The sequence below is a fragment of the Pimephales promelas genome, chromosome 14 (genome assembly GCF_988280905.1).
Source record: "Pimephales promelas chromosome 14, fPimPro1.hap1.1, whole genome shotgun sequence".
NCBI lineage: Eukaryota > Metazoa > Chordata > Actinopteri > Cypriniformes > Leuciscidae > Pimephales > Pimephales promelas.
The window spans coordinates 32,852,508-32,872,805 of record NC_142782.1 but is presented as its reverse complement, the minus strand read 5'-3'; the positions used below and the strand labels follow the sequence as shown (position 1 = coordinate 32,872,805).

Sequence of the window (20,298 nt, the reverse complement as noted above, 5' to 3'; positions counted from 1 at the left end):
TCCACTGTAAACACATGTATGATGCCAAAACGAAACCTGACTTTCGCTGCCTCCTTAACCTGATCCTCCATGAGTGCAACAGTGGATAAGCAACAAAATGGATAGACACATAATGAAATTCATAAATATTGCACAATTTTAAGATTATTAAAAATACATACTGAGAGGCTGAAACAATCTGTCAGTTCACAGTTTGAATTTCCTTTCTTCCAATTTATTTTCAAGATCTGAGGTGAATTATCCATAAAGTATGGCTATAAAAGGTCACACAACATGATTTTCGAACTCACATTAAATTCTTTTAACATTAAATAAAAGCACATAATCAGTATCTGAGATTATTAAAAGTATTGTCGTTTCAGTTTCAGAAACCGTTTTTAAAATAAAAACGTGACATATGGTTGTTGTGGCTGATTAGGACAAAAACTCTGATTAACATGGAAAAGTTACAGTTTATTGCATGTCGTTGCAACATGGCGCATCTGGTTAAGACACAGTATTACATTTATTGACGCAAGCCGAAAATTTGATGGCGGTTTTGACTTCAGAAACCAACCTTGCAACCACATAGCAGTGTACCTAAAAACAATACAGAACACCATTCATGTCTGTGTAATAATTATAGATGGGAAAACCATTCTACTTAAACACCCATTAAGCCGATCTGCATGAGTTATTCTGGTATTTTTACGAGCAAGTTTGTTACACAACTTGTCATGGAAACATTGACAGATGCTTCTCACGAGCCTTGACTAAAGTGAACTGAGATGTGGAAAGACCTAAAATAAAACAAGGATGGCTCTCCTTCCATCACGAGGGTTTTGTCGTGGGCAGTGTGCCACAGCTGTCAGCCTGCTGCCGTCCCAGCCTCTCTGACCCAAACCGAGACCTGATCAAAGTGGTCCAACCGCCCAAGAATGCAATTAGATATCTTGCTAACTTGAAACTCAGCAAATATCTTATCCACTGATTGGACACTTCAGTGTGGCCCTTTCTCTGATGCATGATGAACTCAAAACGCTTGGATGGATTTTGAAGTGTACAAGAGATGCAATGAACAAACAATGACTAAAGTGCAAATAAAAAGTTAAAAAGTGGTCTATTAACATCTAAGATGTACCAGACACATGCACTAAAGGGTTCAAGCCAAAAAGCTGTGCATTAGTGATTTATGCACTTAAGAAAAGATGTGACATGGCATACCTTAAACGCAGTAATGTGATATATAAGTTGATCAAGATGGTGATAAGTTGATGTGCATGGCTCATACAATTCAATTTTGGAGTCAGAAAGAAACTTACACTTTCAATTAATGTGTGCAATTAATTCTGATAAAACCATGACACTTTTCAGAATTATATTTAAAGATGTGAGCAAATCAGGTTTCAACTTGTCATCCGTGGTGAGACGCGGTTTGGGAAACTTGCATCTTTTTAATTTGAGAGTGGGAATGCATCAGATCCAAAGCCGTGATGTGCTTCATCTGTTGCCAGCGTACTCTGACAGGGTTGAAATTAAACAGATGCAACTTAGAGAAAGGATTTCGTCCTTTCTTTGATGGTCCTTACTCATTATTGACTGTGTTTTGCCAATATTTGGTTTATCAAGAGGTAAACTGCTTTTCCACATTCTCTCTTTAACCCATGACTCACTATCTAAACACCACAGAACATTGCATTGATTTTGCATTAGTTTCCTTTAGTCTAATGTACTGACTGACAGACACGGAGGGGGTCATCTGAGAACCACATGCTCCTCCTGAGTCCTGACAACCACAGCAGATCCCACTGGGAAAACATGGAAATTTACATTTGATCTTCTATCAAAACCAATTCAAGTGAAAACCAGAAATGATGTCAATGTTCTTGGAAAAGCCACCATGGTGGTACTATCAGGGTCATGCCTACGTAAATCCAATATTAAATCAGTCCTTCTCTCTTACTGGGTCAAACCCATCGGATCCGAGAGGAGACACGCGGCCCGCTTCAGTTTAACCCCAATGTTCTTAATCCCGGGTCCCGCTCAATACCCACAACCCCCCACGGGCCGTAACGTCTGAGCACCCCCTCTTTCCCTTTCTCCCTCCAGCATCTGCACCAAACACAGACACACACTCTACATAATTACAGGGCACTTGTTTGGGTGGGTAATTTATACGTGGATATTCGTTTAACAACACAATGCCCCTCCCCCTTCAATAAATTCCAGAGCACGACCCCTCCTTCACGTGCACTGGGGCAAACGGCCGCGTTCACACCGCCAAGCACCTCTCCGGGAACGAGTAAAGCACCCAAACAGCCTTGAAAGTTGTTTCAAGGGAGCTCTTGGTGAATTGCCCGGGAAATCAGCCTTTTGCAGGCCTTGTGTCAGAACCTTTTGGAGAAACAACAACAGGAACTATCGTGGGCTATTGAGTGGATAAAGCCTGTGGATGTGGCCCCCAGAGTCTAAACAAGTGCTTGTAAAACAGAGAACTACGTCTAAAGAACCCAATAGCCTCTCTTAACAATAGCAATATCAGTAACCCAGCGACAAGCCTCTAAAACCCAGCTGGTATCTGAGAAGCTTTTTGAGAAGGTGCCGAAACATATAAAATTCACACAAATATAAAAAATATTGTTAGCAATTTTTCAGCCTCAAGTCATGTTTTTGTCATTTACAAATCATAAATGTAATTTTATTCTAAAAGAAAAATTGCTATTTCTTATTTTGTTTGATACTTTTATTTAGTAATAATAATAATCATTCAAAATTAACAATCATAATACTAGGGCCCTATGATTTCTGCGATAACGAAATCACGGACGGAATCGCGGGTTTGGCCAATTAATGCGGAATCTAGTGTTAACGCGGAATTTCGTGATTTTTCCATATTTGGTTTGAAATTCTGTTTTTGTGTGGGAGATGAACACATATCTGGTGAAAATGCCGACCAGGGGAAGCAAATCTGGGCGACACAAACCCCTCAACCCGTCATTTCAGCTCCAATGACGAAGCGGCTCTCCACGGCTCTGCTTTCGCCGGCTAAAAGTTAAGAAACTCGACGCCATAAGCCGTCAGTGCCGAGCCGAGCAGTTCGCACATGACTTATGCAGTGTTTCCCACACATTGACTAATTTGCCGCCACATACTGCGTTTCGGTTTTTAACACTATTTAAAACACGCAGCTCTTTCAGTTGTATTTCCCCGCTCTCCCTCCATCTCTCTCTCACTCACGCGTCTCTCTCACACACATACAACGTGCACACTGCGTCTGTCGCCGGACTGGACAAAAGCGAAGCGAACTCCGTGAGAGACAGAGTGTGACTTTATTTAAACTTAAATAAACTAATATAATTTATATTACAGTTTAAAGCTCATAACCATATTTTGTTGTTACTTGAAGAGTGCAGTGTTATGTTGCATCATGCAGTATTTGTCCTGAAAAGGCTCCTGAGTAAATGTCTGTATTACCTTAATAAATTTAAGGTCATTCCTAATGTATTTTTATTTTTTAATACATTTTAATCATTAAATTTAAAAGCATACTATTTTTACAACTAAAATAACCGTCAAGGGTAAAAAAAAACTAATTTCCAAAAATTAAAATGGAAAAAACGGAATTTGGGGAAAAAATAAAACGGATTTCATAGAGCCCTATAATACTATAACCAATAATAACAATCAGTATTATTATTACTACTACTATTATTAGTTGTATTATATAATCATATTAATCTATAAATCACCAACATTTTCCTTATTAATATTAATAATTATACAAAAATAAAAATACTACGAATAACAACACTAACTGTGCATTCACACCGGACATGAATAGCGCGTCAAATTCGCGTCTAGTTTGACGCTTGACCACTTTGTGTTAATTTGCGCATCAAAAGTGAAACTGACGGGTCGCCTCCGAAGGGTCCGGTGGACACAAATATGGGACAATGATCCCTACGCCGCTGTTCTGCTCTCCAGAGCAAATACAGAGCGGTGACTCTCTCGATGAATGCTCTCTCAACATAAAAAAGATGGCTGCCAACCAGTTGGCGTTTCGAAACCCGTTGGCGGCCATCTTTTTTACGTTGATAGGTTAGGGTTACAAACACTCACCTTTGTAGTTGGGATGCACTCGTGGGGTGTAGCCGCCGAATTTGATGAGGATGGGGACGTTGTATCCCAGCCGGACCCACTCCACCACATGTAAGGGAAAGAGATTTGGAGTGGTGGCCCCTTCTGATGGAGGAGTCAGACTGCAGTCCAGCTCAGCAAAACCCCCGACCCTTCCCCGGACCACCGATTCAGCGCTCAGAGAAGGACCTGTGGAACACAATACACACGTCAACTCATTCTGCAGAACTCAAATATTCCCTAATAGTCCAACTAATTTGTACTGGTTTAGTGCCATTTAAAACCAATTAGGGCAGGTCTAGGTTATTTATGCTGGTTAATTTGGATTTTGTGCTGCTCCAGACTGATGTTGGTATATATATGGTCCAGGTGGTGTCTGGAGGTTAGCACTGGTCTAGACTGATTTATGCTGGCTAGCAATGGTTTTAAGCTGGTCTAGGCAAATGTATTCTATTTAGAAGCTGGCCTAAACTGAGTTGTGCTGGTGGTTTAGAGATGGTCCAGATGTATTTTTGCTGGTCAGTGCTGGTCTAGACTGATTTATGCTGGTTAGCATTGGTTTTGAGCTGGTCCAGACTGATTTATTCTGGTTATGAGCTGGTCCAGATGGATTTTAGCTGTCTAGTGCTGGTCTAGACTGATTTATACGGGTTAGCATTGGTTTTGAGCTGGTCCAGACTGATTTATTCTGGTTATGAGCTGGTCCAGATGGATTTTAGCTGTCTAGTGCTGGTCTAGACTTATTTATACTGGTTAGCATTGGTTTTGAGCTGGTCCAGACTGATTTATTCTGGTTATGAGCTGGTCCAGATGTATTTTTGCTGGTCAGTGCTGGTCTAGACTGATTTATGCTGGTTAGCATTGGTTTTGAGCTGGTCCAGACTGATTTATTCTGGTTATGAGCTGGTCCAGATGGATTTTAGCGGTCTAGTGCTGGTCTAGACTTATTTATACTGGTTTGCATTGGTTTTGAGCTGGTCCAGACTGATTTATTCTGGTTAGGAGCTGGTCCAGATTGATTTCTGCATCTTATCACTGGTCTAGACTGAGTTATGCTGGTTAGCTGTGGTTTAGAGCTGGTCCAGATGTATTTTTGCTGGTCAGTGCTGGTCTAGACTGATTTATGCTGGTTAGGTTTGGTTTTGAGCTGGTCGAGACTGATTTATTCTGGTTATTAGCTGGTCCAGGCGGATTTTGCTGGTCAGTGCTGGTTTAGACTGATTTATGGTCGTTAGGTTTGGTTTTGAGCTGGTCCAGACGGATTTATTCTGGTTAGGAGCTGGTCCAGGCGGATTTTGCTGGTCAGTGTTGGTCTAGATTGATTTATGCTGGTTTGCATTGGTTTTGAGCTGGTCCAGACTGATTTATTCTGGTTAGGAGCCGATCCAGATGGATTTCTGCTGCCTATCACTGGTCTAGACCGAGTTATGCAGGTTAGCTGTGGTTTAGATCTGGTCTAGATAGATTTTAGCTGGCTAGTCTAGATTGATTTATGGTGGTAAACGATGGGCTTGAGCTAGTCCACATGGATTTATTTTGGTTGAGAGTTGGTCCATATGGATTTCCACTGGTTAACGCTGGTCTAGAATCCTTATGCCGGTTAGTGATATATTTGAGGTGGTCCAAACTGGTTTATACTGCTTTAGACCTGGTCCAGATGGTTTTCTGCTAGTTAGTGCTGGTGAGCAGTGGTTTTGGGCTGGTCAAGATGGTGAAGAGCCTAGGTGTGCTGAGATTATTAGTCAGGAATGCTTAGCTGGTTGTGTGGACCATTATATCTGTCTATTCAGCAGGGAGATAAAAGTGGATACAGCTCAAACAAGGAACTTACTGTATTTTTAAGAGTAATGAAGAATTCAGAAACACAATTAAACAAGTGACCCTTCCAATGCGTTTTCGGATAAATTAATTTAGTTCTTAAGTGGAAACAACACACCCCAAGGAATAAACAACAAACACATTAGATTTGCTGCCTGTCATGCGTTTTCTGTTTGTGCTCAAAACACATAAATCAAACCCCAAGGGTGGAAAACTCCAATAGTCGTCATTGGAGGAAAGTACTGCATTTACAGTATGTACTCAGTGATAAAACCAGCAGTTCTGATGTCCTGGAGAAAGCAATAGACATGACACAGACAGGAACAAGAGCCAAAAGGAGAATGTGAGATGGAAAATGAGAGCGTGACTGAGAAAAACAAGACACAAAAGACAAGCAAGAGGGTGATGTCACAGAAACACACACTAAAGCGGGGCGAATGCAAATCCAGATTAAGGGGGGGTCGGTGCAGGGGAGATGACATGCATGTAAATTAACATACAGCGTGTTAATATGAAGAACGTCTGTGACACTTTCTCCCAATGGGACAGACAAAGACAGCCTCATTAGGGTGAAAAAATAAATCCAGGTTGATCACATAATTTTCATCATATATGTAGATAAAACCTGATAATAATAATACTATAAAATATAATTTATATTACTACACAATAATTTAAAAATATGTTTTCTTGATAAGAACATGTACCAACATTTCATTCTCATTTCCTTACAAAAAAAGGTACCATAATGTATTATTACGAATATATAAATAGTTTAGCATTTTTGCAATTTTTTTTTTTGATTTTTTAAAACATAATATTTTTTAATTATGGTAGTGATAATTTGGAGGGGAAATAAAAAAAAAAAGAAACATTTCACTTTCTTAGAGGTGAAATGTGGCCTGTACATTTTTGTGAGCTTCCCCCATTTACACACTAGACTGTGAGAGGTGTGAGTATGTAGATCCTCAAATTCACAAGACGCAAATACATTTGGTCAGTTTTGCACCCCGGTCACCCTCCCTTGTCCCAGAGCTGGTTCATGCATCTCGTCTCGCCTGCGATTAGCAGTAATCTCTCAAAGATGACGCTCTCTGAAAGAACCACAACCTCCCCACCCTGCCTATGTCCCGAGAGCCCCTGGGGCGCACACATGGCCAGCCACCCCTGAGACTCACACACCCCGTGCTTTAAGAGAAGGGAAATCTAAATCCCAGATTGATCTAAATCCAGATTTGCAGATTTCATTTTTTTACAGAGGATTTGATCCCTCTCCCCCCCAAATGTTTGGGGTGTTTGCTCCTAAATACAAGCTTGAACACCACAAGTGCTCTCGTTGGCCCCGGGACAGGTTTTTGTGCCATAAGGAACATAGAGGGTCGCCTGTTCGTTAACGAACGGGAATTAACCCCTCCACCAAATGTGTTCTTAGAGTAAACAGGCTGAATTAAACCTCTGGTGTGCTGTGATATTCTGGCCACGTCTACACCAGCAGAAGAATCACGAAGAGAGAGAAAACAGACACAAATGGATGATAGAGTGAGGATGGAGAAAGCTTGAAAAAAAAAAAACCTCAATAATGAAAGAGGCAAAAGAACAGCATTAATTTACAGTGGAGCAGCGACTGTAAATTTAGCACTCGCTAAAGTAAATACAATGTAACTTTTTAGGGCCTAAAAAGTATTCGAACAGTTGTGATGTACATTTTTAAAAAAATAGAATGTCATTGGATTCCTTAAAATATTAAAACAAATGTAATTTATTATGAAAGACATTCTTTAACTCTTCAAATGCAACATTTGAGACAAGCACAGGCGCTTGTCCTATTGACACTTACACATTTAAGTGAATAAAGTGTCCAAATACTGTGATTTTGGACTGAATTTGGGACAGATGTACTTACACAGTAAAAAGAAGGCGGCCGCGATGGTGACTTTCAGAAGCCAGAGTTTCTTCTGTACCATGGTAAACTCTCACATACCATCACACACACCCCACCTGAAACACAGAGACACATACAGAAGTCAGCCATGAGAAAACTCATCGGTCAACTCTCCATTGTGATAAGACAACATGAGGGATATTTTCCAGTTAAGCATGTTTTGTTCTTTACAGTTAGTTCATTACAGCACATCTCACATTATCATTTAAAGGGACTATATGTAGAATTTAAAAACCCTTGTTATTAGCGACACCGGTGGCCGTTAATGGAACTGCAGTCAAAATATTCTTAACGAACACCGAAATGGCGTCCACGCTGCTGAGAACGACGTTTAGATGAATATGCAAATATGTGCTGCACACTTTCCTCTCAATAACAAAAAAAAAAAAAAAAAAAAAACTACAAAAATGTCAGCGGTGAGAAAACAGCAGCAAAGAAAGCAAATGGTAGTGATGTGGATGTTTGCACCAGCTCTGCAATTCACCTGCATCATGTCAAGAGATGAGGTCATTAAAATACAATGTTATGTATGTTTGATTATAAAGTCTATTTATAGAATATATAGATCTGGCTATGTGAGATTGTAGTTTGAACGAATCCCTTTTCTTTGCATGACACACTGATTGACATGACAGTACAGAATAGCTATTTCTGCATTACATGAACATTGTGATTCATTTCCTGTGTCATAAATTTGTGTGTATTCTTCACACAAGAAGAGTTGTTGAGTTGACTATAATTAAGTGTTTGTTTTTTTTGTCATTTTAGAGCTTGGTTTTCATGTTTAATTAAATTTTTTATGTAAATGTGAGTGCATGAAGAGTTACATGGATAATGCAATTCTAAGAGCTGCATGAGGAATTAATGCTGTCGAAATTACGTCAATGTCATATTTTTGCATCGACACTTCTTTATTTATTTATTTTTAGCTTGCCACACACACACACACACATGTGGGAAACCAAAACATTGCAGAATAGAGGACGAAGACAACTAGAAAAAAAATGCGCTTTCCATTAAATGAATCACACACAGTAAACAAACCTTTAACAAAAAAACTGGGTGCCGGTGTGGTGAGACGTACAAGCTCAGGTTAACGTTCAAGCTCGGGTTGAAGTCCTTCATCCTTGGACGCCGCGAGCTGTTACAAAAAAAGTCGTGCACACAGCCAAGCGAAATGGGGTCTTCTCGGTCTTGCGCACCCAACACGTATTTTTTGCCACGCGCACCTTCGCACTCGTGCGGACGTGTCTAGTATAAACAAGGCTTTACTACACATCAGAGTGCGCTCTAATCGGTAAAGGGGCAGAGATTTCAGCCTCCGATTGCAACACAAACTCCGCCTCTGTTTCCCTCCTCAGCTGATTTTAGTATTTAAACATTCTCTATGATAAAAAATGTTTGTAAAAACTATTTTAATGACACAGTTTTGGCGGTTGTAGAGTTATAATGACGGTGTTCAAATACATAACATTACACTAACGTTAGCCAGCTTATAGTATCATGATTCAAGATTCAGTACGCTACTAAGTATTTGAGATACATTGTTTTTTTATTAATCGAGCAGCAGAAAAATATTCTTTATATTAGTCGTCCAATTAATCGCCCAAACTAATCGTTTAGTTAATAATCGTTTACCCCAGCCCTATGAGCAATACTAATGTCTGTTTTCAATTTTTGGTAAAAACCCTTTTAATTGCGGAGATTAAAAAAACGAAAGTACAGACAAGCATCATGAAGTCTCCTTGTTGTCTCGAACATCACCCGCCAGTGACCCAGAAAGCAAACACACCCCGTGGCTTACGATAATCAACTCTCCACTCCATTCAATATTACTCTTCAGTATCGTGGAGGAGTTTCCTTGCAAAATGCCTGGAAATGAAAGCAGAGTTTGGTTTAATATAGCGCTGGCAAACAACCACTCGTATGATTGAGCACCTGAGAGCAGCAAAATCTCCCCAGCCCGTCTCCCACGTCGACCATTCAAAGCCACTAATACCAGCTTATTACTTTAAGTTAATTAAAGCTAAATGGAGGGGGAGGCTATTTTAAGAAGGGAAAAAGCATGCAAACGTGTTTTGGTTGGTTTTGTGTTTCTGCACATAAAATGCAACAAAAAAACTAAGGAACACAAGGATCTGTTTCATAAAGGTAACAGGTTTGTCGGCTGCATTCTGTCTGCTTCGAGTTTCAAGTCAAATTTCATGAGGGGAATTCGTTTTTTCCAGCCCAAATCACAAGACAGATTTCCACGACGTAGTGGAAAGTTCACAGTCTCAGAACAACCGCAGATATGAAATAAAAGCCGTTTCCACATCAATATATCCTCCGTTTTTAGACTGTGAAAATGCTTTTGGGGTCTAGAAAAATATGCTTTTTATAAGGGGAAGTGTATATCTTGTTACTTTTAAAACAGTCTCTCCCTATCCCATGTTAACAAGTAGCACAAATGGCGCAGGATGAGTTACAGCCCTGTGTTCAAATCATTAACCACAAGTATGAGAAGCAGCAAATGTGATGCTTTACTTGGCAAACAGCACATTTGGTGTTGGACAAATTGTAGAAGTAAAATCATATTGTAAATAAACAGCTTGAAGGTGACAAACCCAGAGAAAAAATGTTTCATTTAAGCCGGTTACGGCTTTGCTGAAGTCATGTGAACACAAGTACGGAGATCCAAAAGTCACAATCCCGTAAAACAAACCTCAGTTCTGGAGTCAGCGGTTCTCTTGTCTGTATAAAAGGCTCAAACAGGGTTCAGACCACATGAACTGATCTTGAAACCGGCCTTAAGAGGTGCCAGATGAGGGCAGGGCATTGTGTCCCTCCGCATGGCGTCTCTCACCGTCAAGCTGTTGAACAAGGCCTCCTTGTGAAAGTGTCTTTCAGAGAGAGGAGTGCAAGCAGTGAAAGACAGGCAGAGAGCAAAGAGACTTACTTCAGGTGTGTCCTACTGCGGCCAAAAGATTTCAACTTTGCAACAAAAGTCATGAACTTGTGCACCACATTTTAAGGATTGGGTGGAATAATTTAAGAATAAATCATGAAAATCCCATATTGGTTGACCACTTATGAATGTGTAGAAAAAGTCTACAGCCCTGTTGAGTGGCACATACAAAGAGATACAATACTGTTCAAAAGTGTTGGGACAGTAGGATTTCTTATAAAAATAATTCATATTCATTATATTTATCAAAAGTGACAGTAAAGACAAACGATTCTATTTTTTTGTTTTTTTTGATGAATAGAGAAGTTCAAAAGAAAATAATTTAATTGATGAAATAGAATCACTTTTTAAAGAAATTAATATTTAGAAAGGCATATATTTATCAAAAGTGACAGTAAATGAAGAGTTCAGATGCAAAAGCCTCTAAGTGCCATTTGAAATTTTCTTCTAGAATGATCATTTTTATCAAGCTTGTATATTTAAGTTCAGTAATTTCACTTAAATGACAATCTTCAATTGAAATTACTGAACTTAAATATACAAGCTTGATAAAAATGGTCATTTTAGAAGAAAATTTCAAATGGCATTTAGAGGCTTTTGCATCTAAACTCTTCAAATGCTTTTGTTTTGAACATCTCTATTCATCAAAAAACCTGAAAAGTAGCACAACCGTTTTCAACATTGAAATTAATAAGAAGAAATGTTTCCTGAGCATCAAATCAGCATATTAGAGTGATTTCTGAAGGATCATGTGACACTGAAGATGGGAATAATGATGCTGAAAATTAAGCTTTGATCACAGGAATAAATTACATTTTACAATATGATCAAATAGAAAACAGTTATTTGAAATTGTAATAATATTAAATATTTTGACCCACAACAGAAGTTTTCAGCATCATAACTCCAGTCTTCAGTCAAATGATCCTGCATAGATCATTCTAATATGATTATTCAATGCTCAATAAACATTTCTTTTTAATATCAATGTGAATCAATGTTGCTTACTATTTAGTGCATTTTTGGATGGAGTCACACAAATGCAAATGATAAACCAACTTGATACAGAGCATGTTGTGTTACTTATGCTTGTTCGAGAATATGTGAAATAAGCAATAGGTCTAAGGTTATGGAGTTACATGAATGTACAGCATTAAAGTTAAGAATGAGAAGAGTTAGCATATTCATTTGATATACTCGTGAAGTGCTTTTTTTCTTAGGGGTAAAAAGTATAGTTTGCAGCGATATACTGTTAACGAACATCCCAAAGTATGCACATATCTGTGCACTTTCATCTCAATTACAAAATAAACATTGCAGAAATGACAGCGGTGAGAAAACAGTTAAGAAAGCATCTGATCATAGTCATGTGTACATGTTTGCACCAGCTCTGTAATTCACCACTATCAGGTTTATTTTATACCACTTTATACAATATGTCTTTAAAGGATTAGTTCACTCTTAAAAAAAACCTGATAATTTACTCACCCCCATGTCATCCAAGATGTCCATGTCTTTCTTTCTTCAGTCGAAAAGAAATTAAGGTTTTTGATGAAAACATTCCAGGATTTTTCTAAATATAATGGACTTCAATGGGGTCCAAACGGTTCAAGGTCCAAATGAGAGTTTCAGTGCAGCTTCAAAGGGCTTTAAACGACACCAGACGATGAATAAGGGTCGTATCAAGCGAAACGATCACTCATTTAAAAAATAAATAAAATGAACAAATCTTTTTGTTCATTTCGTTCGTTGAATGAATCAAATGACTCGAAAAAAGATTCGTTTATTATGAGTTGAATAGGAGAGTCACAAGGCGAGCATTTGTGCTTATAAAACTTAGTTTTTTATTCATTTTTGAAATGGCCGCTAGTTTCGCTAGATAAGACCCTTATTCATCGTCTGGTGTCGTTTAAAGCCCTTTGAAGCTGCACTGAAACTCTCATATGGACCTTGAACCGTTTGGTTCCCATTGAAGTCCATTATATGGAGAACAATCCTGGAATGTTTTCATCAAAAACCTTTATTTCTTTTCAAAGTTTTTTTTTTTTAAAAAGTGAACTACTTTAAAGCCACAAAAATCAACTGCTACCTATAAGCCTGCCTACTGTTACTGAGATATCTGTTAAAGAAATCCATTACAAACAGAATGCTCTTCCCGATTCACTCTACTCTCACTGACATTTTCATTTTCTCTCAAAACAAGCCTTTACAAACATCTTCAAGAGGAGGAGTGCCTGAAACAGATGCTTAAGACAGGCTAAAAGGTCCTAGGGCATGCTGGGACGTGCTCTGCAAATCGTCCGATCTTTGATCTTGGCCATGACTGGCAAGGCTGCTTAATAAAAAGTCTCCGGCACACGATCCGAAGCAAAAACAATCACATTGCCACTTGCTATTTCGTGCTAAACAAGTTGAGACCTGTTACCATCTGTTTTTGACCCAAGTGTGTCCACCTGGACCAGCTTTAGCAGATCACAGACAAACTTAATCTAGCTGGCACACCTCTGGAGTTTCAGGCTGATCGGCTTTGGTAGTTCACAGCCTCAGTCGGCTAGCATGCCAGTGACCATCTCCATCATATGAGTCTGAATATGAGAACGATCATTCTGCTAAAGCAAATATACTACTGATGTTTTATTTTACATGCTGGTAAATGTTCTGTTCAGCTTTCACCAGATCAAGTCTGTCATGTCTTCAATTTACTTAATAGTAACGGCTAAAGCTGTTTGCGCCACTTGCCATTTTGATCGCATTAGGTGTTAGATTTATCCTCACCACAGGCGGTGCGTCACTCTCAGCTACGCCGGCAGAGGTGTTAGGGTTGGGTGTATATTTCAGAAGTGATGACCTGAACACGATTCAGAGTATTAAAAGGTGAACTGTGATCAGAAACGGAAGTTTGATCAGGGATTCAAAGTCAAATGTGAGGATAACACCTGTTCAGTGTTTACCGTACATACAAATGCATTAAAAACACATGCCACAAATAAAGCTTTTAATAGAGCAAATGAAAAATAATAAAGAAATATGATTATATTAGCCTGGCCACTATCATAAAGCCTCTCTCGATGGCACAAAGTTTAAGAAAAGTTTTCCCACTTTAAAAGTTACCAAAGTGTTAAAATAAACACATAAAGATAACAAACAAAAAAGTACTAGGGCTGTGCAAAAATTAATTGTGATTAATCGCATCCAAAATAAAAGTCTGTGTTTACATAATATATTTGTGTGTGCTGTATATAATTATTTTGTATATATAAATACCTATGCATGCATGTATATATTTAAGAATTTTTGTGCTTAAATTCTGCATATATATATATATATATATATATATATATATAAACACATAATCTTTATAAATATAAATATTTTATATATAAACAACACATTTTCTTAAATATATACATGCATGTGTGTGTATTTATATATACAAAATAATTATATACAGCACACACAAATATATTATGTAAACACAGACTTTTATTTTGGATGCGATTAATCGCAATTAATTTTTGCACAGCCCTAAAAATTTATCTAAAATTAAAATAAACTTAAAAATAAGCCAATTTAAAAAAAAAACTGCAGTAGTATATACAAAAATGATTGCAAAGATGTAAAAATATGCATTTTCGACTGAACAAAGTAGTCAACTTTTATAACTGCATATTAAAAAGCTTCTGCATGGTCAGTTTCAATAGCACATACGATGCAAACATACAAAAATAGAATCTAGTGTAAAATAAATGACAAAAAATACAAATATATTAATATAATATATTAACATATTACTATTAATATATATATATATATATATATATATATATATATATACTAAAAACACTGTATAATATTTTAATTTTTAAGTTTATTTTAATTTTATATATATATATATATATATATATATATATACTGAAATAAACATAAATGTTTATGTTTCGCAATTTTGTACAAAACCATGAGCAAAATAGCCTGGTAATAGAGTGTTGAAGTTACGATATCACACTGTAGGCCAAAACGCGGAAGTCAGTTAGCATTTTAGCACTACGGTTTCCTCGCTCTAAAGTCTATGGGATTTTTGAATGGGTTTTTGCTAAATCGCCTGAAATAAGGTCTGTGGTGAACAAAGCCTCTAAATATTTTCACGTTTTGATCTATGACATAAAACACACAGTTATAACCGGCTTGTGGTTTTTTAAACTTTATTGTGTCTGCTGTGTTTTTTTAAATCTTTATATAGGCTTCAAAATGTATACATTTTGGATTAACTTGTAAAGATTATCTTGCTAGACAAAACGTGTAAGGGTCACAACCCTTTGTTAAAGACAGATCTTATTTTTTTGCGATTTTCCAAAAGTCTATGGGGAAAATGCATTGCTTTTCGACCGAGGGAACCCATGCGCCGCTAGCTTCCGGGTCGTCCTACAAAGTGACGTCATCACTTCGGCACTCTATACAAACTTGAACTTGTGCTTAGCATCTACGTCATGGCTCTCTGTTCGTTGATTGCATAGACAGTGGTTGATTGGCCGGCTGTTTTCAGGCCGGAGGAAAACTTGTCTAGAGACATGTCGTGACCGAGTACAGAAGCAAACTGAAATAGAGCGGAAGTATGAAATCTAACACAGTCAGGCCATGACAAATATGCATTTGACTAGCAAAAGCAGTTCACTTGTCAAACTTAGCAGCTTTTTATTATTTGTGCATGTGAAAGCAGCTCGTGTGTGTCAGTCTGGACTACAGCCAGATGAAAGGTGAAGCACGGTACATCTGCTCTTTAACGGAGTGAACGGCATGGCTAGTCGCAGAGACAGCTTGATTAGCAGCTGTATTATTCTGCAGATAATCCTGGATGATCCAGGCTGCCATAGGGTCAAAGCACAGGTCAAGCAGGATGACCCTGGTCAGAGGAAGGACAGTAAGCCAACAATCTTCCTGTGGCAGCATTACGGTGGCATTTCTAGGGATGGGAGGATACTAACGGTGGAAATATCATGCTAACTAATAAAATGTGTGTCATTGCGTTTCACAATCACACACATTTTTAATTTCATAAAATCAACAATAGATGAAAAAAAAGTAGAGCTCGACTGATACTGGCTTCAGCTGTATATCTAGAGCAATTTGGCCAATATAATAGCGCTAATATAATGCAATAAGTAAATGAGACATGGAAAAAAAAATTACATAAAAACTTACTGTATTAGTCATCACCTGGCTGGAGGACAATAAAACATACTACTACTATTATATAATTATTATAGTTTTATTATAGTTTTTTTTCTTTTCTTTTTTTATTTTCAGTAATTTTGTTTTGTGCCTTTGTCATTTTCTGTTTTTTTATTTCTATTTAGCTTTTATTTATTTTTATGTCAGTTTTTCTATCAATTTACTTAATTTTTTTAAAAATTACAATTCTGCAACATATCGAAATTTTAAGTTTATCATCTAATATTTATATTTTATTTTAGCTTTATTTTAATGAAAGAAAATAATTTTTAATGGTTTAAGTTTTAATTAATAACAACACCGATGGCAAACACCACACACATGGTCGTTAGAACATTTATTAAAAAAAAAATAATTATATATATATATTTTGTGGTTGAGTTTTTCTTGAATATTACTTCCTTCAGGCGACAATATCAAGCTACAATGAGATTCCTGATTTAATCAAAGCTTTACATGGTGAAAAATAATTTCGTTCCTGGACAAGCACCAACTTCCTGTCTCGCTAATCAGTTAAAAAGTTAATTGGGGCTCATTAGATCTTATTCTCATTTACAAGTACCACCTTTCTCACATCAGCAGCCCTCAGGGAAGGTTTATCCTGTTCTGTACATGCTGTCGAGATACTCAAATACCCCAGAAGAATCACATGTATGCTAACAAAAATGATGATGTTGACATGTGCAGACCAGCCAGTGGCAGTGAAGCACATCATCTGGGATTGGAGGAAATCTTTAGTAGCATCTTGGCATGAAACAGATGCAAAATAAGCCAGAAAATATAACTTGATGACATGATATGTCTATTAAACACCCGTGGAGCCAAAGTGGATAAAATCACCACCACCCAGGTAGATCTGTGAGGAAAAACCCCAAACCTGGTCTTGTGACTTTCCCATGCATGAACAAGGCATGATCTCAGCATTAGCCTGAGCCACCTCACAATACTTCCATTTATAGATTGTAGTAGCGGTAACGAACATAATCTTCTTCCAAGCTATTATTTTGCTTTTAGTTCTAAAAGCCTGCAATCTGGTTTGGCACTAAAAGAAAGTTGATCAGGGGGTCAATTATAGTGAAGACATGTCCAGCATGCATTAGAAGTTTATAAAACGCACTATTGATGAAAAAGACATGATTTATTCAGAGTGAAATTTACTAAAATGAATGAATATGACAAACTAACTACATGATAAATTAAATGAAATCGTCAACAACAACGTAAGAAAACCTACAGATGGACATGGAATGATGCAACCATTTATAAGTGGAGTTTGGCCATGGTTCTTAGTTGCTAGACTGTTGCCAGGGCGTTGCTAGGGTATTCTGAGTTGCATACTGGTCCATGAACTTAAGTATGAGGAACAGTAATAGAACAAAACAATCGGGTTCCAGAAGTAAAAGTCCCATTAAAGGATTAGTTCATCTCAAAATGACGAGTCATTTGGGTTTTTCAACGAATGAAACGAACAAATTGACTCGGAAAAAGATTTGTTCATTTTGATGAACAAGTTTTAACAGGAGAGTCATGAAAATGCATCACAGAACAGAGTAAGGCGAGCATTTGAGCTTATAAAACTTAAACTTTGTTATATTATTTTTTTAAATGAGCGATCGTTTCGCTTGGTAAGACCCTTATTCATCGTCTGGTGTCGTTTAAAACTGCACTGATCACTCATTTGGACCTTGAACTGTTTGGACCCCATTGAAGTCCATTATATGGAGAAAAATCCTGGAATGTTTTCATCAAAAACCTTAATTTCTTTTCAACTGAAGAAAGATGTGGACATCTTGGATGACATGGGGGTGAGTAAATTATCAGCAAAAGTTTTTTTTTAAAGTGAACAACTCCTTTAACAGAGACTTTTTAAAAAGCCCAATGGGAAAAAAAAAAACTATAACTCTACTTGCTTTAACAAATACAACAGTTGTTATCTCAAGAACATAATACCGGTACACCAACATAAAAAGAGGACAATAAAATGCTTAAAGGTATCACGATAACCCTGATGACCCATTTGTTTTCCCTGCGACCTTCGATCTTACAGCAGCTGTGCATCAAAACACTGTCTAATGTGGGTCAATGATATCTGCATAGAGTCTGAGACCATGAGCGGAAGGTAAGTCCGTAAATCTCAGCGCTGAAGGCAGACTGACACTGATGCTCTCCAGTCACTCTAGTCCAGGTTAAGCTATTCGTTTTGACAATGGAAGGCATGACCCAATGGCCAAAGTATCCCACAAACTAATCCGAGCAAGACTTGTTAAACAGCTTTAGTAGCCTTCCGCACGCATATGTTTGGCAAACAACTGTAAAGACATTTATATTTACACAGCTCAGGACGCTTTCTCTTCTCTGAAATACAGCTCTCTTATCTTTTGACATGCAAATGGCCGATCAGGTGCAGGAAACCACAGCAAACCGATAAGATTGCGTATCAAGCCATTAAAGTTCAAACAGGCTTGAAAGCCACCCTGAAATCAAATAATATAGGTCATATGAGGCAATGATTTGTAATAAATGCTAAAATGACACAACCAAATCTCACTGAACATCACAATATGCTCCAGATAATGATTCAAGTATGGTTAAAATAAAAACAAGGCATGAAAATAACACAACATTTTAACTTTAATTCAGAGATTTGTGTCTTTTTAAGTATTCTTTGACTTTTTGGCCTATATTAATACTAAAATATGTGTTATATTAAATATTACAATAATATTCTTATACCTTATGTCTCTTAGTTTTACTTTTACTAATATGTATATATATATATATATATATACATATATATATACATTGTTTTAACCCAACTTTGGGTCAAATATGGACAAACCCAAATGTTGGGTTAAAATGTAATTAAAAATATTAACCCAATGGCTGAGCTGACCCAAAGTTGAGTTAAAACAACCCAGCAATTTTTAAAGTGTATTTAAAAAATACATATTAATTATTATTAAACTTGGTTTCACTGGATTCACCAGCAGAAAAAAACCCATAAATCTCTAAATTCAATGTAAACAAATCTCAAAATTGTATATGTATATATATATATATATAAATAAACCAAGAGTTTAATTAATAAGTAAACATTTTTTATACATTACAACAACAATAATATATATATATATATATAACATTAGTTAGTTCTATATATAACATTTTTTATTTCTAAATGTCTGTAAATAAATTTGAGTTGAACAAGGTGCCAATTTTATGGAAAGCCACTTGAACATCCAAAATGCCCCTTTAAACTTTAAATACAATAGGCCAACTAATTATACTAATAAAAAGCAGTTTCGTTGTGTGTATACTGCAGTGGATTTCTTAAGCTTTAATCAATCTCTCATTCAGTTTAATGAACGCTCTGAATCAGGGGTCAGTGTTGGACTGGACTGATATCCAGCATGTTCTGCTGTGGTCAGAGAGAGTGTGTGTGTGGTCATTGTTCTCATGAGAAACACTGAAGCTCACGTGCGGTCCGTTTTAAACACAAATACAGCCATGAAGAATAAAAACATGCAACATCTTCAGACGCAAGAAAAGAGCATATGAATGGCAGCCTTTATATCTGAATTATGCATGACGGGATACCATCTGCTGGCTCAAGCGATTGCAATATGTCTAACGTTACTTCAATATGCATGTGTGTTTGTCTGTTACCTTTTTGAGGCACTTGACTGTGATGATAAAATGAAGGTGTCACTCCGTCGCTGGCTTTACGGGTTTTCCTCCACTTGAAAGTTGCAATAAATATCCCCCAAAACACTTAAAATATTCTTGAACATACTTCAGAATGCACTTGAAAATGTTGAGAGCGTCGAGTATCGGTAATGTGGATCCAGCAGCGCTTTAAAACTTGGTTTCTGAGAGGTTTAAACCTTTGGTTCTGGCGACACAAATGTAAGTTCCGCGGGTTTGTTTGCACGTTAAACCTGTCGTCTCAGAATCTCCTCCAAACTGAAGTGAATATCCTCATGTGTGTGTGAAGTTTCCCGCGGTGAAGTTTGTGCAGTTCCTCACATGGTTCTGTCGTTACAAACACAGACGATTTAAAACACGCTGAAACATCATAGCGCCGCTGCTGCCTCTCATTCACACATTCACATACTCTCTCTCTCTCTCTCTCTCTCTCTCTCTCTCTCTCTCTCTCTCTCTCTCTCTCTCTTTCTCTCTCTCTCTCTCTCTGGAACTTTTATCTCAGTGTTGAATCCAAAGGCTCAAGATAAATATCCATATTTAA

General features: G+C 37.4%; 1 protein-coding gene across 1 annotated transcript in view; it reads right to left on the bottom strand.

Moving 5' to 3' along the window:
• Positions 1–20,177, bottom strand: part of igsf9b (immunoglobulin superfamily, member 9b) — a 51,337-nt gene extending 31,160 nt beyond the window's left edge. The window contains exons 1-3 of the mRNA XM_039674474.2: positions 19,719–20,177; positions 7,838–7,932; positions 4,099–4,305 (exon numbers count right to left, since the gene is read on the bottom strand). Of these exons, the coding sequence (XP_039530408.2) occupies positions 4,099–4,305; positions 7,838–7,898 (268 nt within the window). The 5' untranslated portion in view covers positions 7,899–7,932; positions 19,719–20,177. The remainder of the gene's footprint in view (positions 1–4,098; positions 4,306–7,837; positions 7,933–19,718) is intronic.
• Positions 20,178–20,298: the final 121 nt, after the last annotated feature.